Source organism: Cervus elaphus, chromosome 23, assembly GCF_910594005.1.
Source record: "Cervus elaphus chromosome 23, mCerEla1.1, whole genome shotgun sequence".
NCBI lineage: Eukaryota > Metazoa > Chordata > Mammalia > Artiodactyla > Cervidae > Cervus > Cervus elaphus.
Window position 1 is genome coordinate 61,234,977 of NC_057837.1, and position 18,691 is coordinate 61,253,667.

Sequence of the window (18,691 nt, forward strand, 5' to 3'; positions counted from 1 at the left end):
GTCATGTCTCTTGACTCTCTCGCAAGGGTTACAGGTCTGAGGTGACACAGATTTCCCCCAGTGGGTTGAGCTGAATGGTTTCCCTTAAAGCTCAGTCTCCCATCAGGCTTTCTGCTGCCCTTCCTGGTGCATTTTCAAAGCCTCTCCCACCTGCCTAGCCCCTCCATACTGAATCCCTCAGCACACCCCTCTGGTCCCCCAGGTAGGAAATGGCAAATACATGTGAGCTTTGGTAGCAGTGAGACCTGGTTTTTAAAGGAGTCCCAGCTCTAATAGTTTGCTGCTCACTCACTTCACCTGTCATGTAAAACTCCTTCAGTGTCAGACAGTAGAAACAGGTCACACTGCCCAAAGCCCCAAGGATTGATTAGCTCATAAGTCATCAAGGAAAAGAGTGGTTTGGCTTCAGGTCTGGATAGATCCAGGGGAAAGGATAGTCTTAAGATTCTCCCTGTCGCCACTCTGCTTTTCTCTGTACCATTTTATCCCACTGTCAACAGTCTTCCTTCCTCTGTGGAAGGCCGGGAGAGCATGGCATAGATCAGTCTAGGCCTACATTGTGCTGTGCTTAGTCACTCAGTCGTGTCTGACTCTTTGTGACCCCATGGATCGTAGCCCACCAGGCTCCCCTGTCCATGGGGATTCTCCAGGCAGGAATACTGGAGTGGCTTGCCGTGCACTCCTCCAGGGGATCTTCCCAACCCAGGGATTGAACCCCGGTCTCCTGCACTGCAGGCAGATTCTTTACCAGGGGAGCCCACGGCCTACGTTAGCCAGTGAAGAAAGCCCATTATGTCAGTATATTCAACATAGATAAATCCCAGGAAAGGTCTCTGAGGGGCCCAGCTGGGATTACTGTTTGTACATCTTGGACCAATCACTACAGCTAGGGGGACTGAGTACTATTAACAGGCTGCATACTGCAAGGATATTGGATACTGTGAATTTCTGCTCACCAAAGTCACGTGGAATGGGTGATAAGGAAACGATTCACCACAGTAAGGGATGCACAGCAAACAAAAACAAGAGCTGCCTGTTAGGTCCACCCAATCTTAGTGCCAAACCAGTGAAAAAGATGCTGGTTGCCATTCATGGGATACTTCCTGTGTTCCAGACACTTTGGACACTTTCCATGTGTTAGCTCATTTAATCTTGAATATGATCCTCTGAGACATGTTCTGTTAGTCTCCTTTTACAGAAGAGGTCACAAGCCCCGGTAGTTCAGGTAGACTGCTGAGCCATCCCGTGGCAGGTGAGAGCTGTAGCAGTACTCAGTTGAAGAAGCCAGCTTCCAAAACCCGTTCCAACCACTACTATAGCTGCCTTTTAAAAAGACTGTTTATGTTTATATTTTTAGTTATAATTGACAGAAACTACACAACTTGATAGGTTGTTGATACATATATATATTTGGTCATGCTGTGTGGCACGTGGGATCGTAGTTCCCCAACTAGGGATCAAACTTGCAACCCCTTGCAGTGGAAGCACAGAGTCTTAACCACTTGATCACCAGGGAAGTCCCATGTTTTGACATATATACACACACCATGAAACCATTACTACAATCAAGACAGTGAACATATTTACCAACCCAGTTTCCTTATGTGCTTTGTAATCGTGGCCTCTAGCCTCTCAGGAAGGCAGTGACCCAGAAGCCAGAAATATTCTGAATGATGTAGCTCCTTGGGACCAGGTGCAGCTGCGCTCCAGGCGTAGGTAGGCCCTGTCCGCCTGGGCACTCAGGGCCTCCTGCTCCCCACTTGACGGCTTCCAGAGGGTCCACACCTGGGCCACCAAGTTCAGGGGCCCCAGGCCTTCCGGCGCCTCCGCTCCCACCTCTAGCTTCTCCTCCCCCACCAGCTTCTCCGCCACCTTCACCCACTCTCCCACCGCTGCTTCCCCACGCCCCCCACCCTCCACCTCCTCCATGAAGATGGCGCCCTTCTCAGTCGTCACTTCCTCGGCCTTCCCGCCGGCTCCAGCTCGAGCCCCCCACCCTTCTGTGCGACAGGTTGCTGGGGCGCCGTCCCGACAAGGTCGGTTTTCCGGGCTCAGGTCAGTGGCCGCGGAAGCCTCCTCCTGGCGCTCCCGCACATGCGGGGCGGCCCCAGGGAGGGCTGTAGGGTCTTGGGTACCCGCGTCCCCCAGCCTCTCGGGCCCCAGACGCGGGGACCCGCGCGCGGCGGTTTCCAGGCCCCCCGAAACCTCGTCCGCCAAAACCTGCGGGAGCCGCGAGCCTGGAGGGGCGCAGGGGCGACGCTGCGGATTCCGCGAGACGGACGGCTGGGCGGCTGGCGGCGACCCCAGCAGACCTCTTGCGGGAGGAAGAGACGCGCCGTCTTCTACGGGGCTCGCCCCGCCCTCCTTGGGCCCCCACCCCTTTTCGGTTGTGATTCACAAGGGTTCCCTAGCTAATAAGGGGCGAGGGACTCGGTGGAAGGGCAGAGGGCTGCGGCTGCAGGCACCCAGACAGAACTAGGAGTCGGGGGTGGAAAGGGGGTGATGTGGAGGGGTGTAGCAAGCAAAGAACAGCTCTGAACAGGGACCTAGATCACAGAGAGATAGAACCTTCCATCAAAGCCACCATGCCAAGCAGTAATTTCCCACCTGCGGTGGACAGGTGGGAGTTGCTCGGTGCCCACACTCTACTGTGCCCTCCGGGGAGCTTTGCAGAGGATAAATTACTCAGGCAAGTGCAAAGGACTCAAGAGGTATATTTCGGTCTCTGACCTGACTGAAACTTGTATAGTAATTGTCGGGCACACGGAGGTGCTCAAAATATTTGTGGAAAAAGAAAGAAACGAGGTTGAAGTGGAAGAATCAGGGACAAGAGAAACTCTCAGATGCAGCCAACCAGGGAGCAAGTGGGTCTCTGCCTGGTTTCCCTCCAAGAGCTGGATCCCCATGGGCTGGTGGGATGAACATTGCTTTACCTCCTCCTAGACCTGGGGGCTACCCCTTGTTCTGTTCCATTTTACAAACGTGAACTGTAGTCTGAAGTGCAGGGCCTGTGCCTGGATAGTAAGAGCCTGGGTGGACCACCTTCTGCAACCCTAATCCTGCACATGCCTGCCATCTGTTATCTCAGCTCCCCAACTTGTGGCCCATGGTGGTCAGTACACCTAATACTCCACCCCCTCACCTGGAAGTTCTTGCCACCTCCTCCAGAAAGCCTTCAGCTTCTTCCTATCCAATGGAAAAGACAGCTTTGAGCTGCCAGACCCACTCCCAGGAATGCAGCTCCTGGAGGGCAAAGTGGATGTCTTTGGGGCCCTAGCAAAGGACTGACCCATTGGGGTGGAGTTACTCAAGTCAACAGGCTGAAGAGAAGGGCCAGCCCACTGCCTTTGAACATAAAACACCTGTTAACACACAGTCACATGGAATGTCCCATAAAGTCTTGGGCTGGACTCTGGAGTTACTTGCACTGCTTCGCTATGGACACTCGTTCCAGACCACAGAAAAGCAAGCTCAGTCTGAGTCCCGGATGGGAGGATCTCACTCAGTACAAGGGATGGGGCTCAGAAGAGTGATGACCACCTTTGCTGGACTGGCCAAGCAACATCAGGTGAAGCCATGCCTCCTTTCAAGAAATCTGTCTGAACCAAATGGGTAGGCACAAGTGTGGCCAAGGTCAGGTCCTAGCTCTGTCACTGACCAGCTGTGCACCTTGAGCCATGGATGACATTTTTTTCTTGGACAACCAGCATCCATTCCTCATTCTAACAATATGCCAAAGTTCCTTTGAGAAAACACTCCTCCCCTTGGCTTAGTCTTGTCACCACTGGTCTACAGTGACTGGCTTGGGGATGGCACAGAACACCATCAAGGCCAATGAGACAGAAGATGCTTACAGGGCTTCTGTGAATAAAAGAACTCCTCTCTCCTTAGAGAAGAGGGTCCCTTTCCATTCCTGGTCAGCACTGTGAGAATGACTGCAATCATGGCAGCATGCTTTGATAAAGGGACAAGCCACATGGAAGGGCCTGAGGATGGTCACAACTGCACAAGATATGGCAGAAACAGGAATGCTAAGGCCTACCATGTCTGAGTTGCTGAACCAATACTAACCTCAAGACTGCATTCCATCTGGCATTTGCAGTGATATGAAATTTCATTGAGTTCATTTGATTTTTTGATTCTTGCATCCAAGATTATTAAGTGATGGCACGATGCCACTTACCTCAAAGATCTTTCATTTCAAAGTACAGCGTTTGTAGGTGCTAATACTAAGGGTTCTTACTGTCTGCTCTATTATACCCACCATCCCCTTGGATGCTAACAATGTCTAGGCTCCAGTTCTTTCTCAGGTTCTCTCCAACCCCTTCCCAATGAGACAGGTTCACAACTTCCAAACACATCATTCAGAAGTTTTTAATAAACAACTTCATTATAAAAACTTTTTTTTGAAAATGTAATTCTGTAAAACATTGAAAAATCTACTTTAACAAAGATAGGCCTTGTGCATTTTCTAATGGCACTTATATTTTACAATTAAAAACCTTGTTTTATATAAAGCCAAAAATACTCCGAGGTTATTCACTGTGTTTACAAAGTGCTAGGTTTTGTCTTGTATTTTTCTCTTTAAATAATCTGGTATTACGAAAGAGTGGCTCCAAAGCCTTGACCACTGGGAGAGAGGGAGTGGGGTGTATGAGAAGTGGTGTTTCAGGAGTTCCAGTGCCAAATGGTGAGAGCTGGAGAGGTGCATTATGGGGAGAATCCGCTAAGGAAGTAGGCGAACATCTGAAGAAATTGAACTAGAACATTTCTTTTCAAACCCCTCCACACAGGCACTTGATTACCATGGTGGATCCTCCTCCTGTCAGAAGCAGTACACCCCTTTCCCTCGCCACAGACCCTACTTTCCAGTGGTGAGGTCACAGCCAGTTCCTTCCACAGCAGGTTCAGAGCTCCAGGAGAGGCCAGGGTGGGATCCCAGAGGAATCTGGACTTTTCTGGCCAACACCTGCCTAAGGCAAAGTTTATTACATAAATATCCTTGTTAAAAAGCAAAATATTGATCCTGTACAATATAAACTGTTAAAAAAAAAGTCATGCTTAAAAATAGCTCCTAGATAAGAGGGGAGATGGAGGGGGGCTGGAGAAAACAGCTACCAAAAAGAAGGAGGCATAGGGACTTAAAGGGCTACTAGGGTAAAGTTTAGGGCAGTAGAAGTTCAACTTAAGACAATATCTACGAGCAAAAAAGGAATCACACCTGCTTCCCGGATTTCCATGAACAAAATGCCATTTATAAAAGGTTATGGGAAAAAAAACTCATTGTTCCTCTCCCCTCTCCCAAGATGTGCAGATCCTCTGAGCTGACCCAGCTGGCATGCTACCCCCTGGCCCCCCAGGACTGCACTCAACCCTGACTAGCTTCTGTGCAGAGGGGGAGGTGCCTGCCACTGTTCAGGGCAGCTCATCGCTGACAGAGGTTGGAAGCGGTGGGGAAGGGGACATCACCCCCTTTCCTGGTCCCTGTTTGGTCTCTGCCAACATGCCATGGCTCCTGTCCTGGGCAGAAACCCCTAGGCTCTCATGGCCTCAGTAAGGGTACTGAAGTGGGTTTGGTACTGAATAGGATAAGGCTGTTCTTATCCTTTGAACAACAGGTCAATAAGGACTTTTTTTTTCTTTTTTTTTTTTTTTTTTTTGGAAAGGGAGGTTTAAGAAATTGCTGGGTATCTACAGTCCAAAAAAAAAAAAAGGTGAAGGCAGATGTTCCTCTGCACCAGCAAAGTTCACAGTGATAGGAAAATTCTTTGTGGGTGGGAAGGGCATTGAAGGAAGAACAGGAGGAACAGGCCTGAAAGGAAGAAGAGGGGATAAGGGGCAAGGCCCCAAGTTACAAGGTTTTAAAAGTTGCTTTGCCTGTCCTATGAGTTTCCCAGCATCACTAATGGGGGAGAGAATTCAAGGGACAGGAAAGAGCAGGCAAAGAGAAGAGACTCCTCTAACAGTCCAAGACTTTATATTCCATAGCCAGAGGCCCCTTTACCTCTGTAAACAAAAGGTGCAGAAAAGGTGGCAAGGAGGGGTGAGGGTTGCTGGGTCTAGTGATGAAGGTCAGAGACAACAAGGACAATGGCGGCACTGAGTCCCGACTGGGTCCTCACTTACCATTTCCTATATACGAGTCCCAATAACATGCATAGCATGCAGAAGGTGGCTGCGTACCAAGGTGGACGCTTTTAAAAGTAAACCTTAATTAGTCCCTGGGACTCACTGAAGCTAATTTTTAGAAGCAAATCACCTAGTCTGATTCTAATCTTGCCAGACATCTTTATATCTGGTTTTCTCTTTTTTTTTAAAAAAAAAAAGGTATCCCAAGCTAGCCTGCCTAAATGAAAACATGTTTATTCATTCCACATTGCTTCCAATCAAGGGCCAGGAAGCTACATTTTAAGGCTTTCGCCTCAAAGAAACAGTACTGGCCTGCGCTGAAGCAGAAGCGTGGGTCTTGGACCTGCTCAGTTCCTGATGATAAACCAAAGTGATTTCCAGACAGGAGGGGGACGGGGAGAACTGGGAAGAGGCTGAGGCAGTTCCTTGGGAGTCTGTCCTGAAACCCTAGTGAAGAAGCCAGAAGCCAGTATGAGGCACCTGCTGAGAGAAGTGCCCAGAAACTGCTGGCTGCCATCTGTAGGAGTTAACAGTAAAGAGGTAGAAGTGTGTTTCTGAATCAGAGTGGAAGTGTCTCAAGAGGGCCCCATACTGGTGGTCCCTGAGTGGCCTCCCTTCCACGAGTGGGAAGAACGAAGCCCATGCAGAACTGAGATGAAGCAGGGGTGAGGTTCAGTTGGGCAAAAGCTGTGCTATCTGCAGCAAGGGAGCCCCACAAGTCAAAAGAATTAATCGTTTATTGCAAGAAAACTTGCTGAGTACTGAGGGCAAAAGTGAGAGGGGCCACAAGAGGAAGGTGGAAATTCTTTGATGGAGAGCACAGAAGCCTATGCACAGTGGCCTTGAGTCCAGAGGGACTGCAAAGTGGAAGAGAGAGGAGGAACACTGTGGAGAAGAAAAAAGTTTGGTATGGGAGGCAATGATGTTTACCTCCCATGATACATCCCATACATGATGTATACCCCCCATACATGATACAATGGATGATTAGGACTTAATTATCTGCCCAGTCCTAACTTTCTGAAAACTCTTCTTCCAACAATTCCACAACTTCCTGAAAACGGGACAGGCAGGAGAGACATATGAGAGGCTCACACCCTCTCCTTTGCTATCCACACCAGCCTAGAACCCGAATCCCTCCTTCCAAGACCAATAACAACTCATGATATTCAGGGTAGGGATTAAGGAATGGGGGGGGGGGGGGGCAGGGGGAGTGGAAGTGGGCATGCCTTTCATTTCTTCCCCTCTCTCCAGTTCAAAAGGAGGATGAGGGGGTCATGATGTACTTGAAGAAAAACAGAATTGCAGACCTGTGAGAAAACTGCTCCAATCTTCTTGCCTGTCTCCTGTGGACTCTGCCAAGGAAGGCAAGAACAGACACAGTCATGGAAGATGGCAGAGACTGAAGCAGTCCAAAGTCAGTTTATTTCCCCACAGGGGAAAAATGTGACCTCAAATGAAGAGAAGTCGGGACCCGACTCCGCCTTGTAAACAGGGCTCCAGTTAACACCAGGTACCAAGTGGTTCTGGCTGGTGCCAACTGGAATGGACTGGTGGGAATGGATTCACGGTGTGTAAACAATGTTCACTGCAATCATTCTAAGGCTAACAGCTCAGCAAGGGAGGTGAAATGGTGTGTCTGAAGCGACTGTGTAAACGGTACCGTTGCTGGAAAACACTGACTGAAAATGGAGACGTTGGGACAAGAGGGATGGAGGCAACGGGGAGCAAGCAGAGGCTTCCCCCCTGCCTGATGACTGGAAGCAGGCGATGGACCCTCTGCAGGAGGGCCTGACCAACTGCTGTGGGGTCTGCAGGCTGGGACCAGAAGACGGGCTTCTTGGGCTACTTCTCTCGAGGTCATCCGAAGTAAAACCCTCTGTGTCTTCAAGAGACCTCTCCCTTCTTCAAAGAGAAGGAGGTTCCGATGCTTTGGAGAGGGAGAGGGCTAGGTGTGGCTCCCGATTCAGATTAAAAAAAAAAAAAAAAGTAAAAATACCTGAAGTCCTATTGTATGACATCTTTTCATGGGGTTAGGGCTCAAGATTCCTCCCGGAACTAATCCTGGAGCTTAAGCCCCCAGACCAAGTGCTGCATACAGATGCTGGAATCGTTTCTTTCTGAACCCAGCTCTGAAAGCTCAGCTGCCTTCACAGGGGATGCAGATGGGACAGGTTCTGAGGCTCCCTGACAGAGCCGGGACTGAGCTGAGGGCCTCCTTGCGGCTACTGGAATGCCTGGTGGAAACGAGGCAGGGTCGTGGTGCTCAGGCCAGAGGTGAAGACAGGTGGCAAGGAGTGCAGTGGCCCAAAGTTCAGCGGTCCCCCGGCTCCTGGGGAATCTTGAGGCTGAGCTTGCAAAGTGGTGAGCAGGGGCTGAGCCTCAGCCTGGGAGTAGCCCATGACCAGGCCTCCTGTGGCCCCAGGTGGGTTACATGGGGGTAGGTTGAGAGGAAGAAAGCCCAGTAAGTGGGAGAAGTCCACATTAGCAGCGCAGAGAGCCTCAGAGAGGTTGGCGGGGCTCTTGGTGAGCAGTGCTTCATCTAGGAGGGCCGCAGCTGCCGCCGGCTGAGGTGAGGTGGGCTGGGGTTCAGCGGATGAGAGAGACAGGCTTCCAGGAAGCTCCGCCAGAAAACTATCCACCTCCACTTTGGGCAATTTGTCGGGCAAGTATGAGGTAGATCCAAGCTGGTATTTTGGAGGAAGCTGAGCTGGAGGAGAGATAGGTGAGGATTCCAGAGGGTAGCTCATGCCCATGGGCAGCGTGTTGTGCACCAGGGAGTGTGGCACGCCCGCACTGGGCATGGCAGGGATGTGGGCACCGTACATGCCCATGGGCAACATGCCAGGGAAGGCCTTGGCCCCCACCACGTCCCGGGAGGCCACACACAGCACGGGGCTCAGCTCCTCCTTCACGCTGACTGCGGAGCTGCAGCTGAGCAGGCCGAGCATGTCCACCGGCTCCGTCTTGATCTTGAGCAGCTCTTGCGAGTGGCTCTTCTTGACGTGACGCGTCAGGTGGTCTTTGCGGCCGAATCGCTGGGCACAGTACTGGCACAGGAAGTCCTTCCGGCCTGTGTGGACCACCAGGTGCCGCCGCACGTCCTTACGAGTATAGAACCGCCGGTCACAGTGGTCACAGGGGTGCTTCTTCTCCTTGGCACCACCTGCTACCCGGCGTGAGTGTGCCTTCAGGTGCTCCAGCAGGGCCTGGGTACTCTCAAAGGTCTGCAGGCACACCTTGCAGCTGAGGTCACCACTGCTGGCGGCATGCATGGCCAGATGGCGCCGGTAGCCCAGCTTTGTATTGTAATTCTTACCGCACTCAGAACAGTGGAGGGCCTCCTTGTTGGGGTCATGGGTCTGCAGGTGGTTCCGCAGATGATCCTTGCGGTGAAACATCTTATCGCAGTACATGCACTGGTGCGGTTTCTGGGCTGAGTGGGTGGCCATGTGCCTGCAGGCAGGGATGGAGGACAGAGAAGAAAGAAAGGAGATCATAAGGGCTGGCTAGACAACGGAGTTGTGCACTAACAGGCAACTAGACACAAAAGCTATGGTAGAGGCATGCGATGGAACGGAGCGCCAACTACATGCCAACTACATTCCATCCTCTACCACCTGCAAAACCACATGTGCTGCTCTTCTCTGCAGCACTGAACTCAGCAGCAAAAATACCAGGAACAATCTAAATGTCCATCAGTAGGGAACTGGCTAAATAAGTAATTCTAAGACCATAAAAATGACTCAACTTTTTTTTTGGCTGTGCAGCATTGTGGGATCTTAGTTCTCTGACCAGGGATGGAACCCAGCCCCACAGCAGTGAAAGCGTGAAGTCCTAACCACTGGACCGACAGGGAATTCCCTCCTTAACTTTTAAAAATAATGACAGCTTTATATATACAACAGGTAACAAGCTCCTAGATAAAGTGGGAAAAAGCTATGAGACAGAATAGTGCCTATGGAATGGTACCATGCATTGGAAAAGAGAAAATTTATGCATGTTTGCTCATATGAGCTTAAAATATTTCTGAAAGGATACACAAGAAACTAACATTGGCTACCCACAGGGAGAAGAAAGGGCAGCTTTTCTGGGTGTGATGAAGAATTTTCATTGTATACCTTTTGAATTTTGAATTACGTGAATGTATTTCCTCTGCAACAAAAAGTGTATTTATAAAAATTTAAATGACACAATAAAGGGAAAATGAAATATATCTAAACTTCCTGATCTGGAACAATCTCCCAAGAAACAGCGAGCCAAGTCAAAAAAGGAAGTTCAGTATGGTGTATGTAACACAATCCCCTGTGAAAATAAAAAAGGAAGGGAATACATGTTTGAATATCTCAAGAGGGATACACAAAGAACTGACCCCAATGGCTGCCTTTGAGGAGAACAGCGGCTTCAAGTGTGACAATTTATTTTTCACTGCATGTTCATTTGTACATTTAAATTGTTTGCCACGTAAAGCATTTAAACATTTCAAAAGATGTGTTTGTGATATGGGACCTCAGTGCCTCTTGGTTTACCTGCTTCTGCTCCTATCTGGCTGGAAACCAGCTCTGAATCCAGGAACTACAATCCAAAGCTCCATGGTATTCAAGAATCAACTCAGCAAGACTTTGAGGTCCCATCGTTTACAAGCTCTGTGTGAGCTGTGTCATTAACCCTGTGTTCTACACAAGAAGCTGACGCACAGGACAGCCCCACCCACCAGTAAGTGGCAGACAATGCATTTAAACCCAGACCTTCTCGAGACCTGGATTCACTTAGATATGCCACTGCTGTCTCTAACACAGCACCCAGTGATTCTTTCTACCTAGAAGGTATCAATCATACCCATTACCCTCATGTTCTTGTGAGTGCTCACACCTATAAAGGTTACTATTAATCTCCTGTGACGTAAGTGGCATGGTAACATATGAAAGGAAGATGCTGAGTGATCCACAGTCTATTTCCCTCATTTTGAAGGTGAGAAAACTAAGGCCCAGAGAGGTTTAGTAATTTGCCTAAAATTCTACAGTGACTTTGGGCGGAGTCAAGGCTCCTGTCTCCTGGCCCAGGACCTTTCCTGGAGCCTTCCACTGACACTCAGACTGCCACTAGAAAAGTCTACGAGGACACCCCCAACTGATATCCACGTAAGACACAGAGCACACAGAACCGAGGCATTCCTGAGGACCACAGAACTGTCGCGAGGGCAATCCTAGTCACATACAACCCTGTTACCTATTTTAGTTCCTTCCTATCAACTGTTTTCCAGACAAGGAACTAGAGACTTTCTGTGGTCATCTTGTTCACGTATTTACTCGTGTGCTGTCTGTCCCTGCTACTGAGACAGTAAACTCAAGGAGGGTCAGCAACAACCCCCTCACCGCCAACCCTGCCTCTGGCTCACTAATAGGAACTGTCTACTCCTATCACTGAACACTGTGCCTGGCATGTGACAGGAGCTCAATAAATGACAGTCAAGGGATGAATGACTGTGCATCAGGCAGTCTGCATCCCTGGTAAAGGGCACGTTCATGGTCCTCTGATGGAAAGGCAAGGATAAAATCAAAATTACTTCTGAGTAGGCCCTGCTCCCTTCAAAGCTGCTCTGTCATATCTGCTGTACACCAGGGCTTTCACATTCCATTTCACTTTAGATAGGGGTTCTTGAGCTTACAAGTTTCAGGAAATCTTCTAACCCAGAGGACACCAGGGACTCTACAGAGACATAAGTAATCATGTGAGCAATACGATCTTGGGTAAGTTAACTTCTCCACTCTGAGCCTGCACCTTACAATTTACAGACTGGACCAGAGGGTCTCCTTTTCTTTTTAAACTTCTAAGGCTGATGCCTAATTTGGGGCTAACACTCTCCCCATTACCTGACACAGGCAGGGAAAGTAGCACAGGCATACCTTGGAGATATTGCAGGTTTGGTGCCAGCCCATTGCAACAAAGCGAACGTCACAGTAATAGGAGTCACATGAATTTTTTGGTTTCCTAGTGCATATAAAAGTTATGTTTATACTATACTGTGGCCTATTAAGTGTGCAATAGCATTATGTCTAAAAAAACAATGTATATATTTAATTAAAAATACTTTACTGGGGACTTCCCTCGTGGTCCAGTGGTTAGGGCTTCGCCTTCCAATGCAGGGGGTGCAAGGTTTGATTGGGAGCTAGGAATCCATGAGCCTCTTGGCCAAAAAACCAAACCATAAAAGAGCAGAGGCAATGTTGTAACAAATTCAATAAAGACTTTAAAAGAACAGTCCATATCACCTTTTAAAAATTTTATTTAAAAAGAAAAAAGAAAAAAAAAAATCTTATTGCCAAAAAGTGCTAGTTATCATCTGAGCCTTCAGCAAGCTGTAAACTTTTTGATGGTGGAGGGTTTGAAATATTGTGAGAACTACCAAAATGCTTCACAGAGACATGAAGTGAGCAAATGCTGTTGGAAAGTCGGAAAACTGGGCCAACTTTCTTGACTGAAAGTTGCCACAAAACTTCGTTTGTGGAAAAAAAAATGCAGTATCTGTGAAGTGCAATAAAGTGAAGTGCAATAAAATGAGGTAAGCCTGTATTGAAAAAAAAAAACAAAACACCTCAATCTAGTCTGTTCATGGCTATCTGATATTGTACCCATCCAAGTCTAGTGTTTGAATAAAAAATACCACCATTATTTTTCAGTTAGTGACCTCAAATGGTTGACATTTAGGATACACTTATGGGACAAATTAACCTCTACTCTTCTGCCACAGATTAAAGCCCCACACTCAGTGGAGTCGCTCTGGCTTTATCCCTGGGAATCTCAGGCCAGGAAGAGGTATGGGAGCGTCACCTACCTATACAGCTTGTACTTGGAGGCAAAAGCCTTGCCACAGTGCAGCTGAGGGCAGCTATACGGTCTCTGTTCTGGATGGGGGAGGCTGTGAGGCCTCAGCTTCTCCCCATTTGAGAAGGGTGTCCCCGAGATTTCACATTGGCACTTCACTTGACTCTCCACCTCCCGGCCCCGAGGCCGGGGCACTAGTTTCCAGCCCACTTCCTCCTCCTGCTTTGCATCTTGAATCCAGGGGGGGACGCTGGTGAAAAATGTGGTCATGGCAAGGCTAATGGCGAAGGGCCATGTTATTGAGAAAGCCTCCCCATCAGCTCCACAGGGCTCTGTGCTCTGTCACAGCCTCCAACGCAGCCTTCAGAAAACAATCTCTTCACCTGAAACATCAGAACACCTGGTGTTAGGGAGCCCAATACCATGAAAACATGGGCTCTGGAGGCAGACAGAGCCCCAGTTCCATCCCAGCCCTTCCACTTTGAAGCCATGTGACTTTCAGCCAATTACTTACTTCCCTGAGCTGTTTCCTCATTTATAACATGGGCTTAATAATCTCCCACATCATAAGAACCTTTTGAGGGTTAAATGAGATAATATAAAGCATTCAGCAGAAGGCTGGGCACCTAGTAAGTGCTACATGGTAACTATTACTACTAGTACCAAATAGGCTAATAGGAAACAGAATAATCAGAGGAAGTAAAAGCCCTAAACTCCCTTTTCCTTCCAACTTCACTTTTACATCCTTTCCACTAAATTTAGACAGCAGCACCTCCTCCTCCTCTTCACCCTACCTCCTCCTCACTTTCTACAATTCTCCTCCTCATGGAGGTGCTAAGGAGCAATAAAATGCCCAAAAGGCATCAGAAGAGAAAGCCTTTACTTAGGAAATGGAGAGTCAGCCTCTGTGCCAGATGTGTTTCTCAACAGTGCATCAACATCAAGAGGTTCATTTGAAGAGGCAACAGCAGACTCAGCATTTCCACTAAACCAGTACTGGTCCCATCCTGCCCTCCACCACTACTCTGGGTCTCTTGGTCTCAGGGCCCAAACCACACTTCTTTAGCAAAGCCCGTCCAATAACGAAGGTGTTGAGCGGCCCCTCCTACAGACCCTCATAGAACACATGCACGTCTCCATTGTGAACAGGTAACATACTTGCATTAGAACTCAGATTCCACCACCAAACTCAGATACTTTGAGCGCTCAGATCATGTCTCTTTCATCTCCATACACCTAGCATCTAGAAAAGGACTTTCAGCTTTCTTTTAGATGAGGACATAAGTCACTGAATGCAGTGGATTCCTACAGGCTAACACGCTCAGGAAGTTCTGGTTTAAACTGAGTTCCAAAGGGGGAGACCATATCTTGAAGTCTTTCTACTGGGTTGTGGGGGAGCAGGTAAGCATAGGTGACACAACTTCTTTACTGACATCAACTCAGAGGAAGAGAGAAAGGGCATTAATTCTCAAAAGGGGCACAGCAGACCCACATTCACACTCACAAGCTCACCACACAAACAGGTTACCAACCTCAATGTAACTTGCTACAACAGGGGAATTTCCTTTGAAGAGCTCATGCCAAAATTTGGTCATGAGGCTTTTCCATGTGAAGGGAGCAAAGCGGGTATGTAGGGATTGTCCACGAGAATCTGGGGAGGGCTCCAACTGCACAAACTAGCTGTGGGCCAAAGAATGCTTGCTCAGCTCATTAGCACCTGCTGCTTACAGTGACCATTCAACCAACAGGCTGGCCATGAACGAGATGATGGGATCAGCGGGTTCATGCCCGAGAGAGCTTTGCTCATCATTAACATGAGCTACGTCCTGTTCAGGAACCATTCCTCTTGTTGAAGAAACACTGAAATGTAATATGATAAACAATTTCCCCATCACGAGTGGAGATGTGCCTAGAAAGATCTGCACAAAGGTGGCTGCATTTTGCATGACTCACGTGCTAACACTAAAAACTAGTCCCACTTGAGCCTTCGAATCATGGCATATTTGTCTACTTCACGATAAACCTCAAAGGCCTCTGACGTCTGGCTTTTATTGTTTAAGTCCCCCCTTCTTCCAAAGGGTGGAATTATCTGTTTATAATAGCAGTGATTACTAGGCAGCTTGGAATTGGGTAGAGAGCGAGCACGAATTTGAAAATCTAGTTTGGAGGGAATTTCCCCCACCTTCAAAGTCAAATTTTGCCCCCCACCCCACACGTGAAATCACGCACCTCTGCCTCTGGAAAGCCAGGAATGGCAGCCAGAGGGAAGGAAGCAAGTCGCATCACTCGGCTGACGTGAGAGGGAAGCCTAGCCCTGGAAATTCCGCACAAACTCAGAAAGAGAACAGTACGTCCCCCACCTCCCACACATCCACCTCATCTGTTCTCCTGAACAAGCACAAACAAGACACAGCAGTTTAGTATGCTGCTACTGAAAGAGTGAGTAATGGGCTTCTAGGAAAGAGGCTGGTGGTGGCTAAGAAGAGCTCACGAGGTTGCACTGATAGAAGCAAAGAAGGAAGGCAGCAGCCATGTGCTTGCCCTGATCTGCACGTATGGGGGCTTTGGCTTTAGTGTTACCTTAGGAATCCTTTAGGAAATCTAGTTTTTCTCCCTCTGTCCTTTGTCTGCAAACTCCTCTCATCCAGGAAGATTCCTGGGCCTCTCCCACATTATCCGAAGGCCTATTTCTTCGGATTTCTTCTCCACAAAACTGCGAAAAAAAATCCTGCTTCTCTTTCAAAGCTGTTCTTCTGGTCTCACACTCTAACGTTAACAACTGTAGAAGCTGACAGAACCTGTTCCCATAAAACAAACACAATCAATCCCTCCCAGTTACTGGTATAACTCGGTATATTTTCATCCTAAGATTCCTTCTGGCGCCTGATCTCAAGAGGGAGGTATTGTGGAAAGAACCTTGGACTTGCTATCAGAAGAGCTGCCACTTACTGACTGTGAAACCACGGGTAGGTCTGTTTCTCTGAACCTCAGTTTCCTCAATTTCTAAAAGAGAGATTAGTTCTTACCTACCAATATTTTCATGGAAGATTCAGTGAAACAATACTCTTAAAACATCTGACATAATATGTGTGAATACAAACAATGCAGTCTCTGAGGTCTAAATTGTGTCTCCTTTTCGGCACAGGGCCTGAGTAGTACGTTTTTTTTCTCCCTTAATGTGACTTCTCAAGCCTCAGAGTGAGTTTCCTTCCCTTCCCAACACCTCCCCAGAATGCAGCCTTCCTCTTTTCCCCCACAATTAACCCTCAGCACATCCCCCGGAGCCAGTCCCCCTTTACTTTATCTTTCTCCAGCACCATATCCTGGGCCTGAGTTCCTTCAGTTTAGGAATCTCTTCTATTATTAAGGCTCCCTAGTTAAAAATTCTCTACAGCCCTCTTGGAAGCCTTTAAAAGAGGCAGATTAGTCCCTCATCTATCTGTCCTCTGCTGTGTGCCATGATGTCTGCTGCCCTCTGATGAAACTATAGTTTTTATGGTGTTACATCATCTCTATAGAAACTGCGTTCTTTCTCCATTATTAGCCTGTTTCCTCATCTGTAAAACTAAAAATACTTACCTCACAGGCTTGTTTTAAGGATTATTTTAGTCAGGTATGCAAACGGCTCAGCATTCGGCTTGGCTTGCACTAAGTACCCAACAAAAGGCAGCGATTATCTTTGCTTTTGTATTGAGTTGCATGTTCCCACCTTCGCCAGAGTTGAATTCTCCCAAATCTCCCCCCAAACTGTTAAGAAATAGCCCCCCTGCAGCAAGGAAAGGGTTAATCTCTAAGTGTTCTTAACTAGAGACCCACAGAGGATTAACAGCTCCACTTCAGTGACTACCCTAAAATAGCTTTTATCCCTCCTGCCCAAGAGCTACTTGGGGATCTGAAGAACTCAATTCAACACCTGCCCAGGAGGAAACACACCCAGGAATTTTCCTTGGGGTGGACAGAATCTTCCCCTAAGCAGAACCCAAAATAGCAACTGGGAAATTATAGAGATAAAAAAAAAAAAAAGTCCTGACCTGGGCAAGGAAAGATACACTGACTGGCTGGAGAAGGGTGAGAAGGAAAAGGGGGGAATGGGTATAGCTGCCTCGCAACCCCCCCTCTCCCCGCCACACACACACACACTCCCCAGTGGTGAGAGAATTAAATTACAGGGAGGCTGGAGAGTCTCAATGGCTTGCATCATTCCAAGAGACATCAAACAGGATTAACAGGGGTTGGATTTACTCCCGGGCTGCTAGTTCTAGTGCAGATGGACCCTCTTTGGAGTCCTTTTGAGTCCCGATTTCATCTGATTCCCCATGACTCCCACTCCTAAGGAGGTCTTGAGCAAATGGCTGCAACTCACAACAGCCCCATTTTCACCAAGAGGAAACCTGATTAGACCCCCACCCCAATCCGGTGGCCTCACCTTGGGAGGTTGCGTTAGAAACCCCAGGCTAGGCTCTTTCCGAGTCCCAGGCAGACAGGTGGGAAAACACACAAGCCAGGAGATAGGAACACTTATAGGTTAAAGTACCAACTCCCCACACCCAATATCCCCTTATCTTGCACCTTGCAGGTCCATTTTCCCCACCAAGACGGGGCCATAGCCTGGGACAGGATTTGCAGGGGACAGCTTGGCTCCTGAGCAGTTTCTAGACCACCATACTGCGTGGAGGGGAGGAGGGGGTGTGAAACGCCCCGGGACTGCGAGGGCTGCGGGTGGACGGCTGCCAGACAAGGGACAGAAATTCAGGGAGAAGACTGGAGGAGGTCTCAGGAATGAGAGGGAGGGAGGGGCGAGTTATCTGAATCCCAAAGAGACCCCCCACCACCACACCCACCGCAAAGAAAGAGACACGGGTTGGGGATGGTGTACACCGGCTGGAGGGTTAAAGGGGCTAAGATAAAAGGCTAATTCCCTGAATTTCAAGAGTCTCAAATGGTACTGGGTGGAAGCTGTCTAGAGGTTGGGAGTAGGATCGCCCAGGAGGAAACTATGGGAGAGCTCATCTGGGTTCCCCAGAACCAAATATTTGAGGGAAGCCTCAAAAGGGGTTATGTGGTTCTGGGAAATTAAAGAGGGGAAAGAGCGGACTATATGGAGCAGTAAAGGGGGTTATGTGGGTCCGGGTAGGCGTGTCTGAGGGGAGGGAGCAGGTGCAGCTTATCTGCGTCCCCCAGCCCCGGGTCCCTGGTAAGGTCAGCTGCGCGTTATCTGGGTCTCCAGGGAGCCTGGGGGGGCGGGGGGTGGTCGGGAGTAGGGGACCTCCAGGGCTGAGTCTCCCGGTTTCGGGTCTCAGTAGGGAGTGGGCCAGAGGGCTTCTTCGAGTCCCCAAGACCCAGGTAACGGGTCCGAGGAGAGTTCTGGTCACCCCGGGGCCTATCTGGGCCGGGCTGGCGTAGAGGGGGCCTCGGGTCGGGGGTGTGGGCGACCGCGCTGACGGGCCCACGATGAGGGGCGCTGCCGCTCCGGGTGCCCGGCGCGCGGGCGCAGCGAGACGGCCTCCCGCCCCGCTCCCCGCCGTCCCCCGGGGTCACCGCCGGCACTCACCGCGCTCCGAGCCCCGCGCTGCGGGCCGGGCCGCGCTCGGGCTCCGCCAGGCCCGCTCAGGCCCCGGTAGTGGCGGCGGTCGGGCCATTGTGCGGTGCATTGTGGGAGCCTCGCGAGCGGGCGCTCGGGCCGTGGAGGGGGCGGTGCCGCGGGATCTCTATGGTCCCGCCCGCCCGCCGGCTAGAG

At 49.4% G+C, this 18,691-nt stretch overlaps 1 protein-coding gene across 3 annotated transcripts; it reads right to left on the minus strand.

The window, feature by feature from the left end:
* Positions 1-4,349: 4,349 nt before the first annotated feature.
* Positions 4,350-18,648, minus strand: PLAGL2 (PLAG1 like zinc finger 2). 3 transcript variants are annotated; one of them, XM_043883221.1, is made up of 4 exons: positions 18,506-18,633; positions 15,535-15,752; positions 12,965-13,337; positions 4,350-9,585 (listed from the first exon to the last, which is right to left on the minus strand). In XM_043883221.1, the coding sequence occupies exons 3-4, from the start codon at positions 13,222-13,224 to the stop codon at positions 8,355-8,357; spliced, it is 1,491 nt and encodes a 496-aa protein (XP_043739156.1). In that variant the 5' UTR covers positions 13,225-13,337; positions 15,535-15,752; positions 18,506-18,633; the 3' UTR covers positions 4,350-8,354. The 3 variants fall into 3 exon arrangements, with proteins under 3 accessions (XP_043739156.1, XP_043739155.1, XP_043739157.1); XM_043883220.1 differs by lacking the exon at positions 15,535-15,752 and having other exon boundaries at positions 18,506-18,648; XM_043883222.1 differs by lacking the exons at positions 12,965-13,337; positions 15,535-15,752.
* Positions 18,649-18,691: the final 43 nt, after the last annotated feature.

Excerpts from the sequence above, each read along its gene's own strand:
- PLAGL2 (XM_043883220.1), bottom strand. The coding sequence starts at position 13,224 with ATGACCACATTTTTCACCAGCGTCCCCCCCTGGATTCAAGATGCAAAG. Across the intron at positions 9,586-12,964 it reads TCCAAGTACAAGCTGTATAG|GCACATGGCCACCCACTCAG; the intron begins GTAGGTGACGCT and ends CCCTGCCTGCAG.